The sequence below is a fragment of the Capricornis sumatraensis genome, chromosome 23 (assembly GCF_032405125.1).
Source record: "Capricornis sumatraensis isolate serow.1 chromosome 23, serow.2, whole genome shotgun sequence".
Classification (NCBI taxonomy): Eukaryota; Metazoa; Chordata; class Mammalia; order Artiodactyla; family Bovidae; genus Capricornis; species Capricornis sumatraensis.
Genome location: NC_091091.1, coordinates 22,283,527 through 22,306,618, shown reverse-complemented (window position 1 = coordinate 22,306,618; position 23,092 = coordinate 22,283,527). Strand labels below are relative to the sequence as shown.

At 50.9% G+C, this 23,092-nt stretch overlaps 1 protein-coding gene across 1 annotated transcript; it reads right to left on the bottom strand.

Moving 5' to 3' along the window:
* Nucleotides 1–7,084: 7,084 nt before the first annotated feature.
* On the bottom strand, nucleotides 7,085–22,365 carry KAZALD1 (Kazal type serine peptidase inhibitor domain 1). Its single transcript, XM_068961802.1, has 9 exons — nucleotides 22,201–22,365; nucleotides 21,985–22,090; nucleotides 20,155–20,228; nucleotides 19,905–20,049; nucleotides 10,429–10,512; nucleotides 8,857–9,417; nucleotides 7,593–7,753; nucleotides 7,365–7,512; nucleotides 7,085–7,179 (listed from the first exon to the last, which is right to left on the bottom strand). The coding sequence occupies exons 1-9, from the start codon at nucleotides 22,363–22,365 to the stop codon at nucleotides 7,085–7,087; spliced, it is 1,539 nt and encodes a 512-aa protein (XP_068817903.1).
* Nucleotides 22,366–23,092: the final 727 nt, after the last annotated feature.

The following is a 23,092-nucleotide window of genomic DNA, read 5'->3' as shown; positions in this document are numbered from 1 at the left end:
TAAAAGGGAAAGGAGGAAAATAAACGTCTGCTCTGCTCCTTTCCCTGGTGTTCAGGGAGGCCCCAAGTCCTTCAAAGTTAATTAAAACAGGAACTAAAATCGCAGGATTGCTTACTAACCTCTTCCCCATCTTCGCCTTAAGGGGAAGACAGCCCCCAGAAGCCCTGCCTCTGGGCTGGACCCTGTTCCCAGGCTATTTCTTCTGGGACCGACCCTCATCCTGGACAGGCACCCTGGCTTTCCTGCAGCCACATCTAGGGCAGGGGGTCCCTTCCCTCCTCCCAAAGAGTTATTAACGGCCTCCGCTGGCCATTTGAAGTCCTTAATAGACATCTCCCTCATCAGAAGCTTCCGGACCTTGCCTCCTCCCAGGACAGGACATAGCCTGCCCTAAGCCCCTGCTGCCCCTCCCCACAGGTCTCCTGAGTCCCCAGCTGCTCTGAGCTTTATCTGTCTTCACTGACCCCCTGGCCTGGTCCTCAGCTCCAACTCAGCACTGTTCCGGCTGCTTCCGCCTGGTCTGTATCTGTTCCCCATCAAAGGCCCCACTGGAGCTCCAGCCCTTCAGCAACCCTGATAAAAGAGATGGATGGAAGTGAGTTTCCAGGGTGCCCCTCCCTCCAAGCACAGATCTAGAGCCCTGGGTTCTGACAGGGGGTCCCTGAGGGGGTGGGGGTGAGGGGTGAAGACTGCCAAGCTCTCTGGAAGCCCAGTCCCTACCCATCCCCACCTTGTCATAGCCCTTCCCCTCCTCCTAAGACCAAATTCCTCAGGCCTCCTATGGGCAGGCACGGGACTGTGATCACCCACACACCTCAGCAGGGATCTCTGTACTAGGTACTTTGCTCCACCTCCATGCAACTCCCCCACCCAGAAAAAGTGATAGTAAAATTGACCATTTGTTGAATACCTATTGTGTTTCAGATATTACTTACAAGATCTCTAATCTCATCACAGCACTTATAGGGGACATTTTATCAGTATTTTGCAAAGGACTGGGAAGAAGGGAAACTTAGAAACTTGCTCAAGGTATGCACTTAAAAAGCAGTACCACATACCTCATGTTCCCTCGCTAGCCTGTCCTTGCCCACAGAGCCCCATTTCTGTTCCAAAGACCTAAAATTACCCTTCACTTGATCTTAGCCCAAAGGCTAAGAAACGATATCATCATTACCCTTCAGAGATCACTTCCACTAGAGATCCCCACTACTGCCCCAAGAATTTAATCCCTTCTGGTACCAGGGGAAGGGCATGGGAAGCAGGGAAGCCAGAGTTGGAACCTGGGCCCCTGTGAGAGCCAGCTGCATCCAGAAGACCTATGGAGCCTTCTCCAGCTCTGCCCTAATGATTGGGGGTTGGGGAAGGGGGATCTGAGGGGAAGCAGGAAGTAATCGTCCCTAGAGCCCCCGACCTTCATCCGGGAAGACCCCTTCACTTCTCATGACCCCATTTCAGTACCCTCAAGTCCATCCCACCTCCCATGATGCTGCCCATCAAGACAGGGTAGACCTTGATTGTGGGGTAGCACTTGTCACCAAAACTGATTTTCATAACTGTTCACCCTGTTCTGAGAGCTCTCAGTTGCCCAGATGGCAGAGAAAATACTGAGAATAAAGCCAGGCCAGGAACCAGCCTGTGTCTTAGTCCCTGGGGTCACAATCTAGGGACCTAAGATCTCAACTCTGGGGGAGAAAAGGGCTGAAGAAGGGGAGGAGAGGCAATGAAGGGACATAAACTCTGGCTTCAGGATGAAGCACAGGAGGCTTAGAAGTAAGGATCAGGCATGAGGTGTCACCACAGACCAGGAGTGAGGATGGCACCTGAAGACTTCTGGCCTCGACTGTGTCTGGAGGACATCCAGCAAAAGGAGGGAAGGAAGGAATGATTCGGAAGTGCCTTTCCTAGTTCAGTCTCAGAATGTGTGTGTGGCGAGGGGAGGTTCTGTGACCTTGCCAGGTCACAGTTGTTTGAAACCCCTGGGCTGAGCCCAGTCTGGAAGCTGGTAATGGCAGTGGGACAGGCAATGGCCCAGAGGGCAGGGATGGAGCTTCGTGGGACAGTGGTGCTGTGAGCTCTGCCTTCTTCAGCCAAGAGGGAGTTACCTAAGGCAGGCAGAGTCCTGGAGCCTGAGCTGTTCTCCTCTGTCTACAGCATGTCTGGGACCCAGCTTGAGGAGAGAGGACTAGAGAAGAATATTAGGGGCTCCTGCATAGAAAAGGAAGGGGTGGGAGAAAGGAAAGGATGACTCCATCGGAGCTGGCCTCCAAATTCCACCCCAAGACTGGTTTTCCCTGCCACCAGAGCCTCTGCTTCTGTACCCTTCCCCAAGCCCATCCCTTATCCTGACCTCATTACTCCCCTCAGACGCCATCTCTGTCCACCAGCTCATCCCTCCTCAAGAGTTCTCAAACCACCCTCATTATCTACAACTGAGTCCCAGAGCTCCCATCACTACCTCCAGATCAGATCCCTTCCAGTCTCTAAATGCCCCTCCCTCTGTCCTCCAAGAATCTATTCCTACCTCTAGTCTCCCAGACTCCATTTTCTCCCACCCTCCCAACCCATCTTCCTCCCTCCTAAGTTGCTCTGCTTTGCGTAGAGGTGAGACTTGATCTTCATTGACATTCCATCACTCTAAGTGAACTTACATAGCTGTTTCCTATTTAAAAGAACCTAGTCATTCAGAGGAACTATCCAAAACTTATCCTAGAAGGTTATAAGCCTGTGTCTCCAGCCTCTTTCCCTTTGCCTTCAACTGCCTACATACTTGAGAGTCCTAGGCAACGGGCCCTAAATGTTTAAGCAAAAAAACAGGGAATCTCCAAGCCCACCAGAGAATTTAAGACCGTCTATTCCTCACACATATATATGTAAGCATAGCTACACAAACATGCACATGCAATCCTGTAAACATACGTGTATGTAATTAATTCACATGCACATCTTAGAATAGAATGTTAAGTTCCATGAGGGCAAGGACAATGTGCTTTTTTGTGGTGTATCTGCAGCCCTAAGAACAGTGTTGGCACATAAATATTTGGTGAAAGAATGGCATATAATGAAATATGTATTTGCAAATACATGTATGTATACAGCTATATACATATAACAAGGGACTTCTCAGGTGGCTCAGTGGTAAAGAATCTGCCTGCCAATGCAGGAGATGAGAGTTTGATTCCTAGGTTGGGAAGGTCCTCTGGAGGACAAAATGGCAATCCACTCCAGTATTCTTTCCTAGGAAACTCCATGGACAGAGAAGCCTGGCAGGTTACAGTCTATGAGGTCACAAAAAGAGTCAGACATGACTTAGCAACTAAAAAGCAACAAAAACACATATAATAGCACATCCATATATACAGTGCTTATATACAGATATACATATATGCACCTACATGGTTATCGAATACATATACATGTCTTTATATAATCTACATACATAACATACTGTGATGTACACACATATGAAAGTGAAACTTGCTCAGTCATGTCTGACTCTGCGACCCCATGGACTATACAGTCCATGGAATTCTCCAGGCCAGAATACTGGAGTGGGTATCCTTTCCCTTCTCCAGGGGACCTTCCCAACCCAGGGATCAAATCCAGGTCTCCCACACTGCAGGTGGATTCTTTACCAGCTGAGCCACAAAAGGAAGCTGGTACATACATATATGTATACATACGTGTATATGTAGACACACATATACACACATAACTACTACAAACATATTATAGATATCATATATATACCACACATACATGTGCACCTTCACATACATATATAAACACAAATCCAAGCACCTTTTTACTCAAATTTTTCCAAATTAACGGTCTCAAGACCCTAGACCCAAGTTTGGCTGCCGCAACCAGAAGTAACCACCAGATGGCACTCTTTCACTACTTCCTGTACCCGTCATCCCCCCCAACCACCCCCGGCCCCCCCTCACCCGACCCCCGCCGGGTTGCCAGAGGTGTCGCCAGAGATGTCTCTCCAAGGTGTCCCCTACCTACCAACGCCAAGGACTTGTCCTTGGTCTCCAAGGTCTGCAGTCTCGGCCCTCTTTGAAATCAGTTCATCCTCTCGTGCCTCCAGGCTTCTGTTGGAGAAGTGGATTCCCCCTTGGGGCTCCAGTTTTGCTCAGCCCTCGAGTGTATACACACACACACACACACACACACACACACACACACACACACACACGAGTTCACCAGAGAGCTAAGAGTTGGGCTTCACCTGGACTCCCTCTGTTCAGACCAGCTCGGCTCAAGGACACTTCCTTGAAGCCTTGGAGCTAACAACTGGTTTCAGTGGCTCTATTCCCCAGATGGTCTAAGGAGTGAGCCAGGGTCATTTGAACACGTGTAGCACCTACACACCTGTACACACAACTCCCTTCCACAGGTTACTCCCACATCCTGCGTGGACACCCAGCCGGGAGGGGAGTAGCCAGGCCCTGAGACTTAGTACCCTCACCGAGGGAGGGGCGGGTCTCGGTTTAACCCTTCCTGCTCTGGTCCAGTCTTGACTCCAGACGTCTGGTTGAGGGCTGAATAGAAGTGCATTCCACATCTTAGGCAAACTACTTAAAATCCCAGGGATGGGGGGAGGGGGGAGGGGGGAGGAAGGGACAGAGCCTCTCCCGCCTCAGACCTAGACCACTGAGAGTCAGCTCTCCTGGAACCTCACATGTCCGGGTGTGAGCAACCTAGGACGAAAGCCGCGAGAAAGGCTTGGAAACCCGTGGGGAAGCGAAGCCGGGAGTTCTGACAGCAGCTCGGCTTCCCCTTCCCCCTCCCCATTCCCTCTTCTCCCTTGGGAGCGGCGGGAAATTATTTATTAAAACGCCTCCTGCGCTCTCATTTATTTGCGGAGAATAATCCTCGGCAATGCAGCGCGTTTATTAAACTTTTCCCGTCCCCGCATTACTTTAATAATAAATCGCGTGTCACTTTCCAGCGACGTTATTAAAGCCGGTCCGCTGGAGCAGAGGCGGGGGAAGGGGGTTGGAGGTGGCGGGGGAGGCAGCAGGGGTTCCTCCTAGTCAAGGCTGTGGGGCCTGAACCTGCAGCGCCGCGGAGGGGAAAACTGAGGCTAGAAGGAGACTGCACCTGAACATCCTGTAAAGTCTGCAAAACCGATCCGGGAGTACAGGTTCTGCGGACGCGTGTGACCCTCTAGGATCTAGTAGAGCCTGTGGTCTCCAAGCGGGCTCAGTAGGATTGATGGGCCCGCCAGGGGGCGTCTTTGAGCCCAGCTGGCCCAGAAGTCGGTAGCGAAGAACAAGTCAGGGGCGGATTCCCAGGCGGATTTCGGGGACCCAGACCCCCGTCTCCTCTTCCATCGCAGAGCAGACCTCCTTCTGGTCCAGACTCTTAATGGCTTGCTCCTCCCCCCAATCGCCGCCACACCGCTAACATCCCTATTCCTGATTTCGCTGTCAACTTAGAATTTGCCCTAAGTATGCATTCAACCCGCTCGAGCTGTTGAGCGCAGCTCCAGGAAACGCCGGACTCTAGTCAGGACTCGGCAATGTTGTTACACGGGAGGTGCGGCCAAGCCCTTGGGTTGGGGTCTGGGCCACACCCCTCCCAAGAGGCCGGGCTCCCTGCGTTGGGCCTCAGAGGACAAGCTCAGACACCGAGCCAACCACGACTTCTCCCGTTGTGGCGCCAGGCTTCGGGCGGAGCCCAGGCGCGTAGGAGGCCCTTGACATCCACACACAGGGTCTTGGCCTCTCGAACTTAAGCTTTCATTTTCTCCTTCAAGCAGTCAGTAAACACTGCGCCTCACCAGTGTCCCTGGAGAGGGTGGAGAGAGCTTTCGGGAGCGAAAGAGTACGGCTCTGTGAGGGACCTCCAGAGAGAGGACATGTCAGTTGGGGCAGATAAGAAAACAGACTTTACATGACTTTGTCTGAGTTCAGCTGGAAAATGGGCGGATTCATAGGGAAGTCCTAGGGTGCGGCTCATACATGTGACCAAATTTCTCCCCTCCTCCATCCAATTTATGCTTTCATACTCGGTCCTACCCACATAGATCTGGTTCCCCACACTGCCTGGGGAGGGGACAGAGGCGCAGGCAATCTGTCTCTAGATCAGCCCCAGCGGAGTGCAGACTGGGAGGATACCCTCCCTCCTAATCTGATGGCTCCAGCCTTCCTGCCCGTGCAGGAGGGTGAGGGGGTGTGCAGCTCAAGCTTCCTCTACATCTGGCAGGCACGTGCTTAGAGAGCAGGACCTACAACTTCTGGAAGCCAGATTCCTAGTACCCTGGAAGGCCTCTTAAAGAAATGTGGTCTCTGTGTGCAGATCTGCATGAACCATCTGTGTGGCTCAGTTTGTTTCATAAGTCTTTATTGTATGCCTACTGTGCCTAGTCCTGTGCTAGGCACTGTCCAGTACAAAGTGGTATAAGATATGGTGCTGCCCTCACAGAGTTTCTAGAATGACAGAAAAATTAGACATGACCAAATGCCCATCTTACTGCACTGAGCTAAATAAACTATGCTCTATCAGGCTCTCCTGGACAGCAGATAGCAAATGCCAAACACTTAGTAAGTGAACTGGGATTTATGAGAGGGAAATTTTCTAGAAGGTGAGTTTTGAGGAAGTGTAAACTGAGGTTAGGCAAAGATTATGCTCTAGGAAAATAAGACCAGGATCTATGCAGAAAAGCAGTCAGAAGACTGGTTGAGCAGGGTTGGAGGGAGGGCTGCTAAAAAGAAGTAAATGATCCTGGTGTTTCCACGCCTTTGTCTCAGCTCTGCTCCTCCCCACCCAGCCAGCCACCCACCCACTTAGCCTACAGACCAGCAGGCAACTGTTACGTTCTGCCCAGTTGGTCCACACAAGACTGTCCGGGTCAGAGCATCTTCTGCATGGGCCCCTTTGCATCCCACCTCCCCTAGTCTCTGATTCTCTTCTTACCCTCCTTCAATTTTTGTCTCTCCCATCACCATCACATCTCTCCCACTAAAGGCATTAAATCAATCTGTGAAGGGGCCGTGCTCTGCCTTTCCAGATCTTTTCAAGAGAGGGAATGAAAACTACCCCCACTCACCCACCCCCATGGGCCACAGCTCTGCACCTAGTAGTAATCTTCGCCCTCTTCACTCCCAGCCTCCTCCTCAGGAGCCAGGTGCAGGGATGAGAGCTGGGGGATGCCTGTGGAGTTCAGCTGGTCTGCAAACACATATAGACAAAGGGGAGAGAACAGGAGAGAGGTGCTGTCAGTGCCCACGTATCCCAGTCTGTGGGAAAGCCATGCTTGTGTGTGTACCCACATGCACATCACACCTGGACACACAAGTCGAGGGCCTGAATCCACCACCTTCCCCCAGCCCCCAGAGCTCAGGGCTTTCCCTTACCTGGTGTGAGGACTGTCAGGCTAGCTGGGGCCTCAACCTGGCCTAGGGCATTTCGGGCCAGGCAGCGGTAGGTGCCCTCATCACTGGGACGCACAGCCTGGATCTGCAGCCAGCCCGTCACCTCAAACCTCTGCGGTCCACCCCTAAACTGGAGCCAGGAGGAGTCAGCAGTATTCTTCTAGGAGGACCCTGGGCTGCCCTGGGGAGGCCTCAGCTCCCTGCCCCTACCTGCACGGAGATGTGGGGGTCATCCCCTGGCAGCTGAATGTCCAAGCCGTCCTTTCTCCATTCTATGGAGGCCATGGGATAGGCAAACACTTCACACCCAAAGATCACATCCTGCCCTGTCACATTCCAAGTGTCATATGGGTGCAACAGGATCTGGGGTGCTGGAGGTAGAGATGGGAGGCCTAAGAATAGAATGGCACACCCAGCCCAGCAAGGACCCCATATAACAAAGCATTTTGAATGTGTTTGTGAAGGAACACAATATGTGCTGCATAAACATGACAGGTACACACAGGTAGTACATACAAATGTAGCTGCAGCTACACACAAGGGTAGGAACGCAGAGATGGAAATGCACAGGGACACAGAATGCATGAACAAGCACAGAGACCCACACCTCAGCTTGGCAGCCACAGGCTGTCCCTGATTGCTCCCCTGTCCTCATTCTACCCTCCAGGCCCCTATCCTAATGTGTTGTAACCAACACCTCCCTCCCCCACATCCTCCCCCTTCCCTACCAGGTGCCAGCTGCCAAAGGCCAGAGAAGCAGCCCTTTCCCCACCTCCACCCCCAGGGAGGTGGGGCAGCCACATGGCAAAGGCAAAGACACTGAAACCAATTTGGGCAGCAGGCAGAAAGCCTAGAGTTGTGGGGGGAAGCTCCTGCGGAGCGTTTGCTTTCCCAGCAGCCCCAGCCAAACCAGACCCCTCAGGAAGTGAAGGTTACTAAAGCAGCCAAAGAAAACTTGAGGCTTCAATGGCCCTCAGCCCCCTGGGATGGGGGAGGAGAAGCTGGGAGAGCCCCCCTTCTACACTAATCCCTAAATAAGAGGCTCGGAGCCTAGGTTAAGTAAGCACTGGCTTTAGGAAGCTGCTCAAACGAAACTTGATTGCATCTCACAGCAAGCCGTCTCCCTGCCTGGATTCCGGAGGCCTGGACAGTCTGAGAGTCTCCCTTCACTAGCTCAAAGTTGAGGCCAAGCGTCAACTATGTGCCTGCTCTCTCAGAGGGTTGGTCTCTGCCAGCCGGCTCTGGAGCTTGCACGCACCCCAGCGCACGCCGCTTGCTAACAAAGCCCCGGACCCGCACCTTCAGGCGGCGGTCTCCGCGGACCACCCCCAAGAGTAAACTCATAATGGACTCGAGGCCTCCCTGGCTTCATCTTTTTCACTCCGCTGGCCAGACATCCACGCCGTCCGGAGCCCGGGAGCAACGCCACGAGGAGCCCCAAGTGCCGGGGGTCGGGGCCCTGAGCCACGCGTACCCGATTCGCAGGGCCCAGGATGCGCCACGGTGAGGTTGGCGTCCGGCCGAGCACGGGCCGCCTCCTGCAGGCGGCAAATCTGAGCGTAGGTGCGGCCGTCGGAACCGCAGAGCGGGCGCTGCGAGCGGCAGACACACAACGGCTCGGGCACCTCTCCGCGACTCAGGTCGCCACCTGCGTCCAACCGGCACTCAAGCTGCTCGCCGCAGCGCCCGTAGAAATGGGCGCTGGGGTCCAGGTCGCAGAGCTGGCCCTCGAGGTTGGCGCATTCCCAACAGCAGCCGCACGCGTCGCGCACCCGGCCGGCCAGGCAGCCCCGCGGCGCGGCGCACTCTTCTGGCCGGCAGGGAGCGCAGCCCTCGCCTTCTGCCAGCAGCCGCAGCCAGCCGCGCCGCAGGTAATCAGGAACTGGGGGTGGCCGCGCGCCAGTCGGAGGCGGCGTCCGCACCACCAGCAGTAACAGAAGCAGCAGCACGGGCAGCGCCAAGGCAGCGGCGGGCGGCTGTGGCATGATTAGCTGGAAGCTGAGAGCACTCGGGGCATCAGCGCGTGAGTGGCACCCTGCCGGGAAGGAAAGCCAGGTCAGGAAGGTCAGAAGCAACCTCCCTGTTTCTCTTACCAACTTGAACCCTGGCACTGTCCCCTCCTCTGCTACCTGGGAATCAAGTAGACCCTGGACACGGAGGCAGAGTGACCCTGAAGGGGTCGTCAGTTACGGTGGGTGGTAATTGAGGGTTAGGGAGACGTGAGAGGAGGGAGTGGTAAAGCTCAAGCACACACAGGCATCACCACCACCACCCATCGAACTCTGAAGCTTCCTGCCCCAGAGGTGGATGCGGACGGATGGTACCAGGAGGAGTTGTTAACAAGGGTGGAAAGGAAGTAGGGCGGAGGGGTGTGTGTATGTGTGTGCGCGTGCGTGTGTGTTGCGGGGGGTGATGCCCTGGGGCCCAGAGCGGCTCACCTAGTGTCCGGGACTGCGCCCCTCAGAGCAGCCGTGACTTCTGTCCAAAAAAGCAGGCAGTGGAAAGGGCCCGTCAGCCACCTCTGCTCCGACTTGAGAATCTCTGACAGAGCCCACGGACTTGCACTCGGAGATCAGCTCCTCCGCCCTCTCTCCCCGCCCCTTCGACGTCGCATACCCCACCCCCTCCCCTTGTTCTGAAGCTGCCAATTTTATGCAGCCGCAAGGGACCCTCCTGGGCCACTTCCCCTAGCCTGGGCCAAAGTCACAAAACAGAAGAGCAGTAACCGGACACCCAAGCTGGGAAAGGACTAGAGTTGGGGTGGGCTGGGCTGGGCGTAGGGACTGGGGGGTAGGATGGGAGAAGACAGTAGTTGATAAGCTAGAGTTGGTTGAAGGCTAGGCCCTGTAGCATCTGACTTTACAGTCCCATCCGCTGGAAGAGTTGCATAATGGCAAAGCAGTAGGAATTCTGATGCCAAGTCGAGCGCTCCTGCAAAGCAAAGCCAACTAACGTCTCCCCGCTGTCCAAGGGCGATTGCAGGCCTGTCTACTCCACTTTCCTACCAAGTCACCAAGAGACTCGGGGCTTAATTCTGCCTCCTCACATCTGGCCGCCTCCTCCCTCCCCACATCCGGCAGGTGCTTCAACCCCAGGAGCCCGGTGATTAGAAGTTCCAGCCGACTAGCGGCTGCAGGGAGAGGTGGGCGGGGCAACACCCCAATGGGCAGCGCTCCGGGTCGGAATTACAGGTTATGCTTGCGAGGCAGGCAGCCCCGGAGGCATTCGGTCTCGAGGCCGCCACTAGCGCCAACGTGGCACTTTGGGCTGGGGGCGGGGAAGAGAGCATTCCTGGAGGCCTGCCCGCGGTACCCGGGGTCTGCCAGACCCCGCCCCGGCCTGCTCCCAGCAGCCTACAGAAGCTGCGCGGCAGTACAGTTTGTAGGGTCGGAAACAGCTCTGCAGCCAGGGAGGGGACGTTATTCAGTCAGGCTCGGTCCAGAAGGAGCTGGCCCGAGATAGAGCGGCTTGGGCTGGCCTCTTCATCAACCCCAAGGTTGGGGGCCGGGCCTCCGCCTGGGCCTCTGGACCGCCCAGAGGAACAGGATCCGCATGCGCACCGAGGGCTCTTGAAGTCGAGCTCTCGGAAGAGGTCTGTAACTCTCAACACAGCCAAGCCTTTTCATTTAGGGGGTCCTTAGCGGCGTAGACGCCACTCCTGACTAGAGGAACTCATGAGGTATGGGTAGGCAGACACACAGTCATGCAGTTCTCAAACGCACAAGGGGTCGCAAAGCAAACTTCACGCGAGGTCTCCTAACTGTCGCGAGAATCAAAACAGGAAGTCTAGGAATGCAGAACAGGAAAAGCCCGCGGGTTTTAAATCGGAAAAAGAATGGGCGGAGCCAGGTGTGGCTGTTACGGGTAATTCTTTGTCCTTGGGCCTGGGGGCAACTGAAGTGTTGATCCGGAGCAGAAATGAACTGTAAGGGAACTGCGGGAAGCCCTGAAAAAAAGGAGGGGATGGGGGACTTGAAATTGCGGGGCTAAATATTGGAGCCACCTAAGGACAGGTCTCTGGCTCTGGTTTACAAAGTACCTTAGGGCAGAGATCGATGTCATGGTTACAGAGCGCAAGCAGTCTGGGGTCTCTTAGTGAATTGTTGTTGTCTGGTCGTTAAGTCTTGTCCTATTCTTTTGCAAACCCATAAACTGTAGCCCGCCAGGCTCCTCTGCCCATGGGATTTTCTAGGCAAGAATACTGGCGTGGACTACCATTTCCTTCTCCGGGGGATCTTCCGGACCCAGGAGTAGAGGCCGCGTCTCCTGCTTTGGCAAGCGGATTCTTTACGACTGAGCCACCTGGGAAGCCCCTGTCTTCTAAAACCAGGAGCCAATATTTAAATAACAAACTCCGCAGATCTAGAAGCTTCACTTATCCCACCTTGTTGCCGGCTATTTACTTTCAGCCTTTGCTATGCTCTGGTATTAGGAATTGTGACTAACACAATTCTGACTAACTCATTCTGATCTTGGGAACCTAGCCCTTCTCCTGGAAGCACAATAAATTCTAGGTAAATATTTATGGATTAAATGTAAAATTTTTCCAGAGTGTAAAAGTCAAGTTTAACGTGAATTTTTCAGTCGCTTTCGAAGGCTGGATCGACAGGGTAGGAGCGCCCTCTGGTGGCGTTGTGATTGGTGACTAGAACATGACCGTGAATACGTAGGCATCAAAAATGTTGACTCTACAGATCTGCTTCTATTTTTTTTTAAGGTTATAAAAGGGACCTGATTTAAATCGGAAGAGGGGTCAAAGTCGACAACTTCATTATTTCTTTTTTCTTTTTGGCCTCCATACCGCACAGCCTGTGGGATCCTAGTTATGGGAACCAGGTGACCACGGATGGAACCCGGCCTCCTCCCCCTAAAGCTCTGAGTCCTAACTACTGGACTACCAGGGAATTCCCGGGAGATCTCATTTTATTAAGTAGAGATTTGTTCCAGGAAAACTCCACATATTGTAAAAATACTTTCAGAAGGAAATTTTTTGCTTAAGACACAATTTGAAAGTTTAGATTCTTCCCCATTTCCTTATCTGATGCTTTGTCCACTAAGGCTCCAAAACATACTCAGTAACATTTATTTGTATCATAAATAGTAAAGAAATAGCAAAAAAAAAAAAATGTGCATACTCGTACTTTGAAAATGTAGACTCAGTTTGACCAGACCATGCAAAACTGTTGAGCCACAGGAAAAGAATTCTTTTTTTTTTAACTGGAAGATAATTATTTTACAATATTGTGATGGTTTCTGCCATACATAAGCATAAATCAGCCACAGGCATACAACTGTCTCCTCCTTAAACCTTCCCCATCCCACCCCTCTAGGTTGTCTCAGAGCTTTGGGTTCCCTGCATCATACAGCAAATTCCCACTGGCTATCTATTTTACATATGATAGTGTATATGTTTCGATACTACTCTCTCAAGTCATCCCACTCTCTCCCTCCCCCACTGTGACCAAAAGTCTGTTCTTTATGTCTGCATCTCTTTTGCTGCCCTGCAAGTAGGATGATCAGTACCATCTTTCTAGATTCCATATATATATATGTATTATTATGTGATGTTTGTCTTTCTGGAAGGATTGTTTTAATTCAGATGATGTGAGTACAGCAAAGGATGGTGGGTGACAGCATCCTTTTGCATTAGCATGAGGGAGACGAGTTCAGATGAGGAGGGTTAAGTTAAAATTTGTTGAAGAGCAGATAATCCTGCCTCTTACCCCTCCTCACTTTTTCCTGTAGATGCTTGTACTGAAGAAGGAATGAGTTATAGAATATAGTGTGCTTTCCACTGTGAATCACAGCCTGGAGTTCACAGGTTATCATAACTTTCCTTTTTTCAGCCACTGACCAATGAGATTATTTTTAAATATAAAGACAGTATGAAATGGGTCCTAGATAGATGAGCAACATAAGATGAAGCAAGGCATAAAGGATCAATGAGGTAAGAAATTTCTTGGTAAGAAATTACTTGGGAGGACTCACACATTCTAACCTATCACTTCTTGAACCCTGTTTTGACATGACTGGTGAAAATAATAGGGTTGCAACTTTGAGGAAAAACCAACAGTGAAACAGTTGGTCCAGACTGACCCATTAGAGATGGATACAGAGGAATTGTTCTTCCCGTGAACATTAGAATCAGTTAAGTCAAAAAAGGCTCAGCATAGATAATTAAGACAGAATACCTTGTAGCTAGCTGGGCCTTCCCAGGTGGCACCTCGTGGTAAAAAACCTGCCTGCTGATGCAGGAGATGTAGAGACACGGGTTCAATCCCTGGGTCGGGAAGATTCCTTGGAGGAGGGCATGGCAGGCCACCTCAGTATTCTTGCCTGGAGGATCTCTTGGACAGAGGAGACTGGTGGGCTATAGTTCATAGGGTTGCAAAGAGTCAGACATGACTGAAGTGACTTAGCACGCATGCATGCACCTGGTAGCTACCCACTATGACAAATAGGTGAACTCAGTCAAAATAAAAAGTATGTGTAGGAAAATAGGGTTAAGTGAAAAGGAGAAGTGTATGAATACTGATTACAGCTGTGTAAATATTTATTACACCTATCAACAAACACCCTAAGAGAAATTGGAATGAGGCATATGGTTGAGGGTAATGCTTATAATCCTTTATTTTGTAAAATTATTTTTTATAATAAAGTAGAAGCTGTTTTTATAGGTAAATTAGGATGGTGAGATAAATGTAAAATGTTGGGATAACCAGGTGAGAAGGTAGGCATTATAAGTTAGCTGCAAAAAATGGTACCAAATGAAAGCTGCTATCCAGCAGACTAACTCTCTGTAAAACAGAAGCATTAAGGCAACTTGAATGAGCTTTAAGACATGCAGAAAGAAATCAGGTGAAAATTTTCTTCAGTTTACTTTTCTTATGTCAGGGGAGGCAACTCCTCCCTCCAGGCTCCCGTTTTCCCATGCACCTTTGAGATGGAAATCATAGTTGCATAGTTCCATCTAACCTAATAACTTGGCCACATTTTTGTATTAGTAAACTTAGAAAAAAATGTTAAAATCATTGAATCTTTCTACATTTCTGTTCACTTTGTTTTTAACTTTTTATTTCACTTCAAAGTATAACAGACAAGAGGAAAAGTGCACAAAGTAGAGTTCAATTAATTAATACAAAATGAACACTCACGTGATCATCTTTCAGGTCAAGAAATACAACATTGTTTACACCCCAAGAAGCTCCCATCATGATTAGTCCCCCCCTTTCCTCCTAGAGAACCACTTCTAAACTCTATGTTTCAATTTTACCTGGTTTTGACTTTTATATAAACCAGGACACACCTAAGAATAGAATTGCTGCTTCATGTGATATGCTTGCATTCAACAGTAGTTACTACCAAACTATTTTTCCGAAATTTCTTCCCCCTATGCCACATCCTTGCCAACACTTGATATCATCAGTCTTTTTCATCTTAGCCATTAAATAAATTAGAGATTATGATTCTAAGATGACCAGTTCCACAAGGATTTCCTCCCCTTTATTTTGAAAAATGTTTACACTTGCATAGAAATTACAAAAATAGCACAGAAGGTTCCAATGTACTTTTCACTCACCCTGTCCCAATGATAAATCTTATATGACCATGATATAATTATCAGAACCAGGACATTGACATTGCTACAATACTATAAACTATGGGCCTTAATTCACATTTTACCTGTTTTTACATACATGTATGTGTGTGTATATAATTAAAAATTTAAGGTGAGTTAATGGGTCTTGAAAAGACCCTGATGCTGGGAAAGATTGAAGGCAGGAGGAGAAGGGGACAACAGAGGATGAGACGGTTGGATGGTGTCACTGACTCAGTGGACATGGGTTTGGGTAGACTCTGGGAGTTGGTAATGGACAGGGAGGCCTGGCGTGGTGTGGTTCATGGGGTTGCAAAGAGTCGGACACAACTGAGTGACTGAACTGAACTGAACGGAGGAGCCTGTTGGGCTGCAGTCCATGGGGTCGCTAAGGGTCGGACACGACTGAGCGACTTCACTTTCACTTTTCACTTTCATGCATTGGAGTAGGAAATGGCAACCCACTCCAGTGTTCTTGCCTGGAGAATCTCAGGGACAGAGGAGCCTAGTGGGCTGCCATCTATGGGGTCGTACAGAGTCAGACACGACTGAAGCGTCTTAGCAGCAGCAGCAGCAATGGGGTCTTCTGGTGTTTGAGAGGTAAAGTTCATGCTAAGGGAAAAGGCAGTAAAATCTGCAATACTAGACAAAATGTCCTTTAATATATAAGTTGCTTTTCCAATTATTACCCAGGGTCATTGAAGGGAAGGGAGGCTAATTGTCAGGAAAGCTAGATACTCTCACACATTTCACACTCCACATCTACCTGCTGGGATGAGTCCCAGGTACACTAACTGAAGACTGCATGTTATGGCACACTCAGAATGGAAGATCTGGTGATGACAAACGATGTCCTCCGAAGCAGCAGGCTCTTCAGTCCCACCTGACTTTTTACTTGACGATGTTGTGTGAGTCCAGTGAGATACCTTCCTGCTGACACCTCTACAGTGATCCCTCATTTCTTCCACCTTTATTTTATATAACATCCAAATGATTACCAAACTATCTCTGGTGCAGACCTTTATACTAAAAGTCACACCAGTATATCCAAACTGATGAATCTATTTCTCATATTTTCTTCCAAGCAGCCAAGAAAGAAGGCCATAAGCAGCTCCAGCCTACATTATGCTTACGCCCCCCAGAAAAAGCATTAGTACTTTACAGAAAAAGCATCAAATTGTTCTACTACTTTGGCCACCTGATGCGAAGAGCTGACTCATCAGAAAAGGCCCTGGTGCTGGGAAAGATTGAAGGCAGCAGGAGAAGGGGATGACAGAGAACGAGATGGTTGGATGGCATCACAGACTCAATGGACATGAGTTTGAGCAAGCTCTGGGAAATGGTGAAGGACAGGGAAGCCTGGTGTGCTGAGGTCCATGGGGTCGCAAAGAGTCAGACACAGCTGAGAGACTGGACGACAACAACAACATCAAATTACAGGGAACTATGTTATTGACTCGGCTGGGGTGATGTGCTCAAAAGGAATTAATCACATGGCCGAGGCCTGACCAGCCTGGAGCTTGTCTCCCCTGCATCAGGTGCAATCAATGCCCCACTCATTTACCATTGACCACCCCAAAGATTTCCTGCAGACGGTTCCTGTACCATCTCATGGGTCTCTCTACCTGTTGAGTCCTCTGGCCCTTAGACTGAGCTCAGCTAGCAGGGCAGGCTAAAAATGCCAGAGTTAACTCAGGAGCAAGCTGTAGCCAGTGAAGCCAAGAGTTGGAGGATAAATACCCCTGCTTCCTTTCCTTTCAGGGGGATAATTCTGTGCTGTATTCTGTCCAGGCTTGTGGAAGGGTTCTCCCTCACTGAGGCACCCTTTATTTGCTTTCCCTCACTTCCTCTTTACCTCACTGTTTTCATGGATAACCTCAAACAGTCCTTACGTCAGGTTCTGCTTTCTGGGGAACCAAAATTAAGATAAGTTCTGTAGAGGGAGGAGGCCAACTGAACAGTTGCATCAAGACCATATGGACCAGGAAAAGTTCTTGGACCCCAAACTACATTTGTTAGTGGCAATAGCCTTGCTTACGTCCCACTTTCAACCTTTACTCTTAAGACAAAATAGAGCTTAGCATTGCCTTCTGTGGCAAGTTAGACAATAGGTTAGTATCCAAGATTCTCCTGAGCTGGTTGTTTCCCTGAAGCCAAGGACGAAGCTGAGAAATGTATGCTAGAACTCCAAGGAAAAACTGGTGGGGGGCTTTTTCGTGGGCTGATGGAAAATGGAGAGGACCTAACTAAGCCAGGAACGAGTTGGCTTTTAGGTAACCAAATCACAGAGAATCCTGGACTCAGAGCATCACAATATGGTATATATAATGCTGGGCAGAGAACAATTGCCACCTCTGTTCAGTGTGGACAGCTTGGTACTAACAGAACAAACGTGTTAGAACATGGGCTAGAAAGAAGAAACATGAGGGTCAGCATAAACCTTAGAGCATGTTCACGAGTCCATAAACCTTACATGTCAGTGTGACACAGCCTTACAAATCCCCAATTCCTTGGTGTATTTTCCACCATTTTCCCCAGACATAAAATACAGGAAGAACAGCACCTAAAGATGACAATCAATCAGGCAAACTGTGCCTCACAAACCTCCTGCTGGTCCTGTCCCCTAACTGGGGGACCCCTCAGGGGGAATTTGTTGAGTAGATTCCCACTGAAGTTGAGCTCAAGAATTACATAGAAATACGGCGCTTTAAATTAAGGAATTGAGATCTTCGGGGCCCTGGGACTTGATTTGCTGCCACACTGCCCTCTACAACTTTTTTTTTTTTTTTTAAGATTTATTTATTTATTTTATGGCTATGCAGGGTCTTCGTTGCTGTGCGAGGGCCTTCGCCAGTTGTGGCAAGCCAGGACTACTCTAGTTGCGGTGGCCAGGCTTCTCTCATTGCAGTGGTCTCTTGTTGCGGGGCATGGGCTATAGGCATGTGGGCTTAGTAGCTGTGGTGCACGGGCTGAGTTGCTCTGCAGCATGTGGGATCTTAACCTGACCACAGATCGAACCCGTGTCCCCCTGCATTGGCAAGCAGATTCTTTACCACTGAACCACTAGGGAAGCCCCTTCTACAACATTTTAAAAGAGTTTAGATTTATCACAAGAGAGAAGGCTGCTGTATATCAGTCTTGTGCTTTGGGAACTGTCAAGCTCCCAGCTGCTGGGTGCTGTCTGCAAAGCAGGCAGCAGCTGCAGTGGGAGGCAGCTTAAAAGGCCCCATAATCTAGAAGGGCCTCTGAGAAGTTCTTATTTTACCATAGAATCCAGGCTTTCAGTCAGCTTGGCCAGCAGCTGTGACCCATCTGAACCTCAGTTTATTCTAAGAAACAAGGAATTCAGCCTTCAAACGTTGTATTTGGCATAGTGGGTTTTCTTTTTAACTGCCAATATTTAAATAATGAGAAATTTTGTATAAATTTAGGGGCCAGAGTCATCAGGCCAGGATGTTCGGAGAGGCCTAAGGGAGAGCTCCTAGTGCTGTTCCTAATGCTGAGATTAGGAAGTGAGAAAAGTTGGACCTAGTGTCTAAGCTCCAAATGCTGCCAGATTTTTTGGAAAGAGAAGAAAACCCAGGGAGTCTGATTCACCTTGCAACCACTGAAGATGAGCACTGGCTGCTGTTGGAGTGGGGCTGGCCCTACCCAGCTCACCACAGTCCTGACCAGGCTTACCTCCCTCACTTAAGATTCCTGCTGGTCCATCTGGCCTTTGAGTCTATGATCCTCGAACTAGGTGGTTGCTTCAGCTCTAACATGCAGTAATAACAATGACAATAGTTACCGCTTATCAAACCATTCCAGTGTTTTAGGCATTGTGGCAAGCAATATACATACATCAGCTAGTTTCAGACTTACAAAGATGGTATTATTAACCTTACTTTTTAAATGAGAGGACTGAGGTACAAACCTGGAGGTAAATTTGCCCACTGTCACACTGACCAGTAAGCAACAGAGCCAAGACTTGAACCTGGAGCTAACAACATCCAAGGCCTGATTCTAACCATCAATTATCCTGACATCACTGTATCTTTGTCAGCCTGGCTCCAGTGCAGCTACAGCTGGAACTGAAGCTGCTATCTTATCATTTAAATACCCCATACTCAGGAGCCAAGCTGTAGAAATGCAGGTGAGCGTGTGCCCAGATCAGGAGATGGAGAGATGATGGGGAACCTCGTTGGTCACAGCATCTAGGCACCTGAGACCAAAGTGCTTCAGAGCTTGCATCATCAAGACAGGGTGCTTCCCAGGGGCAGTCTTTAAGACTCCCTGCTCCCGATGCTGGGGGCCCAGGTTCAATCACTGGTCAGGGAACTAGATCCCACATGCAGCAACTAAAGGTCCCACATGTTGCAACTAAGACAGCACAGTCAAATAATTTATTTATTTATTTTCAAAAGAGAGAAGACAAGAGAGATGAGCTTGGGTTTCTGGGAAGGCAATAGGAGAAAGGCAGGCTAGTCCCCTGTTAGAGGCCTTGGAGAGAACCCCCAGCTGCTCTTAGTGCTGGGACAGGCAAGTGGGAGGTGAGAGCATTTACAGATGGCTGATACCTGAGCTGCTGGTGTTGGCAGGAACCATCCTGCGCATATGTGGTTGGGCTGGAGGGCCTGGTAAGTGAAAATGAGGTGGTTTCCTAAGCTGGGTGGCAGTGTGAGCGTCAGAGCCGTGGGGCTTTAGGGCCTCTCTACCCTCCTTGCTTGAGTGGTTGGTCTGTGGTGACCAGGAGGCTCCTTTGCAGGAGGCAGCCCAGCTATCTCACAAGAAAAAAAATAGCACTGGAGCCCTCCTTAGGTGCAGAAACACAGCAATTTACTCAAAGCCTCCGGACAATAATACACTGAAGTGGTAGAGGAAGGGAGGAAAGGTCATGTTCTGAGGCGCCTCAGCTCGGTCCAGGGCGCTGGGACGCCACACACCTGGCCCGGCAGGGAGCAGGCAGGAAGAGGCGCTGTCTGGGGGTGAGGATACCAAGCGGTTCCGCGGCCCGGTCAGGCGGGTGACCCGGAGCCCTGAGCCCGGCGGCTTGGCTGGGGTTCCCGCATTCGAGACCCGGAGCGGCCCCTGCGAGAGCCGAGAACGCCACAGGCAGGTGGCAACGCCGGGCGAGGAGGTCGACGGAGGGAGCTCTCCAGCCCACCCGGAGCCCGGGGTGCGTGCGCGTCCCACCTGCGCGAGGGCACCTAGCCTGCGGGAGGAGGCGCGGGAGTCCGAGCAGGGTCGGATTCCCAGCCAGCTCTCTCCTCACAGGAGGCGGCCCATTATCCGGCGTCGTTAAAGAGCAATTAGATGGAAATTAAGCCGAGAACAAGTATTGATTATCTCATTAAGGCCGGGGGAGCCCTGTCTGTCGGCGAGAGTTTACCGCGGCTCACCCCATTATCTGCAAGGTGAAAGCCTGCGGTCATCAACATCTAGTGAAGTATCGATCTGGTCCCAAACCCAGTCCCGCCCCTTCCCTCTAGAGTAAGGGTTCTAAGAGGTGACACTAGGGGTGTGACAAGGTGGAGGAAGAACTCGGGCCCCCCACTCTCTCTGTCTTAGCTCGTTCTCTGTAGTTGCCTTCCTTTCTTGCTCCCAAATCATTTCACACCCTGGTGCTGGCCCAGGGGCGGGGCTGTAGGTATAGGGACTGGAGAGGAAGGTCAGAGGTAGTTCACAACCCTCCAGGCCTGGAGAGATGAGACTCCCCTAGTTTTACATCCAAGGAAGAGAAACTAGAGTTGAGACTTAATGGAAAGAATTTGCCCCAGCTGACATAGCGAATAGGGCACCTCCGGACCCCAAGCCCCTTGAGGGAGGGGGAAAGGCTTCGTTCTGGTTGACCACCATCACCAAAGGCAGAGACACCTGGGACCACCCCACAGATTTCCCATTGCTCAGAAACCTCAGAATTCAGAAGACGTTTCCTCAGGATCCCAGATGATATGACATTTGGAGAAAAATCACAGTGTGTTGGAGATGAGTTTTTTCATCGCACCTTTGCTTCTAGTTTGGGTGTGTGACCTTGGACAAATCACTTTGCCTCTCCAGGCCACAGAATCCTCTAAAGAATGGAGTCAAAAGAGCTCTATGGCTCTTGAGTCCTCAGACACCATAATCTGACCGACTAACTGCTGAGCTCCTGCCTGATAGGGGCTTCCCAGGTGACTCAGTGGTAAAGAATCCACTTGCCAATGCAGGAGACTCAGGTTCAATCCCTGGGTCGGGAAGATCCCCCATAGAAGACATGGCAACCACTCCAGTATTCTTGCCTTGGAAATCCCATGGACAGAGGTGCCTGGTGGGCTTCATGCGGTCACAGTAGAGTTGGACATGACATGACTAAACAACGAGAACCCAGCAGGTAGACACTAGGGAGGCAGCTGAGTGCCCAGCTTCTGCCCACACTCCATGAGTTATGACCTCAATGGAGAGAACATATCAAACTGATAATCGCAGAAATAGTAATTCACAATTGTGATACGAATTACAGTACATATGCTGTGAGGGTGTTTAAGAAGAGGGTGGTGGGATTTACATAGGAAACAGATATTTCCATTAAAAAAAACACACACACACACACACACAGGGAACAAGCCTGTTGCCTACTCATCCACTGACCACAAAATTACTGAAGGTGCTCCAGAGCCCATGGTGAGTAAAGCGATGGTCCCTTCCACCTGGAGACCGGTGTCAAGTAGGGGAGAGAGACAATGACATAATAAACAGAGAAAAGCACACACATGGTCCGTTTACTGAAAAATATGACATGGGGATATGAGTGAGAATAAGAAAAGGAATTTACTTAGGAGAGGGGGTCAAGGGAACCTCTCTGAGAAAGCGCAGTTCAGTCCATCATTTAAAATCAAAAGTCCTTCAGTCAAACCCGCGGGGAGGAAGGGAGAGGGCTCACCTTCCTCCCCTGCTGGCCTAGCCTCAGACCTCTGCCCAGGTCGGAGACGGAGAAGGAAATAGAACTGCGGTCTCTGGCACCCCTGACCCTTTTGTGGGGCTCACCTGATGGAAAGGAGGTAGAGAGAGGGATGGCGGCGGGTGGTGCGGCGGCCACCAGGTTGGCCAGCGCGGAGCGAGCGGCGCTGCAGCGATATCTGGGCTCATCTCCCTGCCCCGGAGCCCGGCAACTATTAATCTTGGTTGACGGTTTCTAATGTCCTAATTGGGAGATGGGGAGAGCGGCCCAGTCCGCCCTAAAGGTAGAAGCAGCTAATGGGCCTCTTCATCACCGCCAGGAGCGAGTCCCTGGCGGAGAGCTAGGGGCGCTTCAGCAGGTGAGACGCGGAGCTGGCAGCGACCCTTAATGAAGCTGCCCGAGCGGCGGCGGACCGTGAGGGAGCTGGGAGGGAGGCTGTTCCGGGGGTGAGTGCAGAGGTCGCCCATTCCCGCCCGGCAACCCAGTTCCGGAGCTCACCTGGGCACACTTTATCTGAGGAGACCTCCTGGGCACTCAGTGCTGGGGGTGAAGGTGCTGAGTTAGCCTTGCGCAGATAGGAATCTTATCAGAGGTGACAGGAGCTGGGTAGGATACACAGGAAGGAGGAGTGTCTGAAAGCCCAAGCCCCCCTACCGTAAGCAAGGGCTGGGCACGAAGGGGGCACTCTGATGTGTGTTGACCTACGAGGCCTGGGCCCTACATGTGCCGGTAAGTAAATGTTAGGAACAAGAGTGAATTTGCAGACCTCTGGGACCCCCTGACTCCAGAGCGCCTGGTCTTTTCATAGTTGTGCCCCTCACCCCTCGGTGACTCACTTTCCCTTCTGGGGAGGGTTGGTTAGCTCCCAGTCCTCCAGCTCTCAAGCCCGTCTCTTCCACCAGCACCTGCTAGCGGGATCTGTCTCTAACCCAATCCTTCCAATGCAGCCCTCCTCACCCCCGCCCCCATCCTGGTCCAAACTGCCCGAGGAAGAGAAGCGGGGCGGGGGCGGCGGCGGGGGCGGGGAGGTGGCCCCCATGCTTCCGGGTCGGTGCCTCTCCTCCGCCCTCCCCAGGGGCCCACCGAGCTTCTCTTTGGGATTCACTGTCTCACTCGCTGTCAACCTCTTTCCCGCCCCCTCCCTCTTCCAGCCGCATCAGAAATGTATTCTCGCCTAATCCCGTTCAATTACAG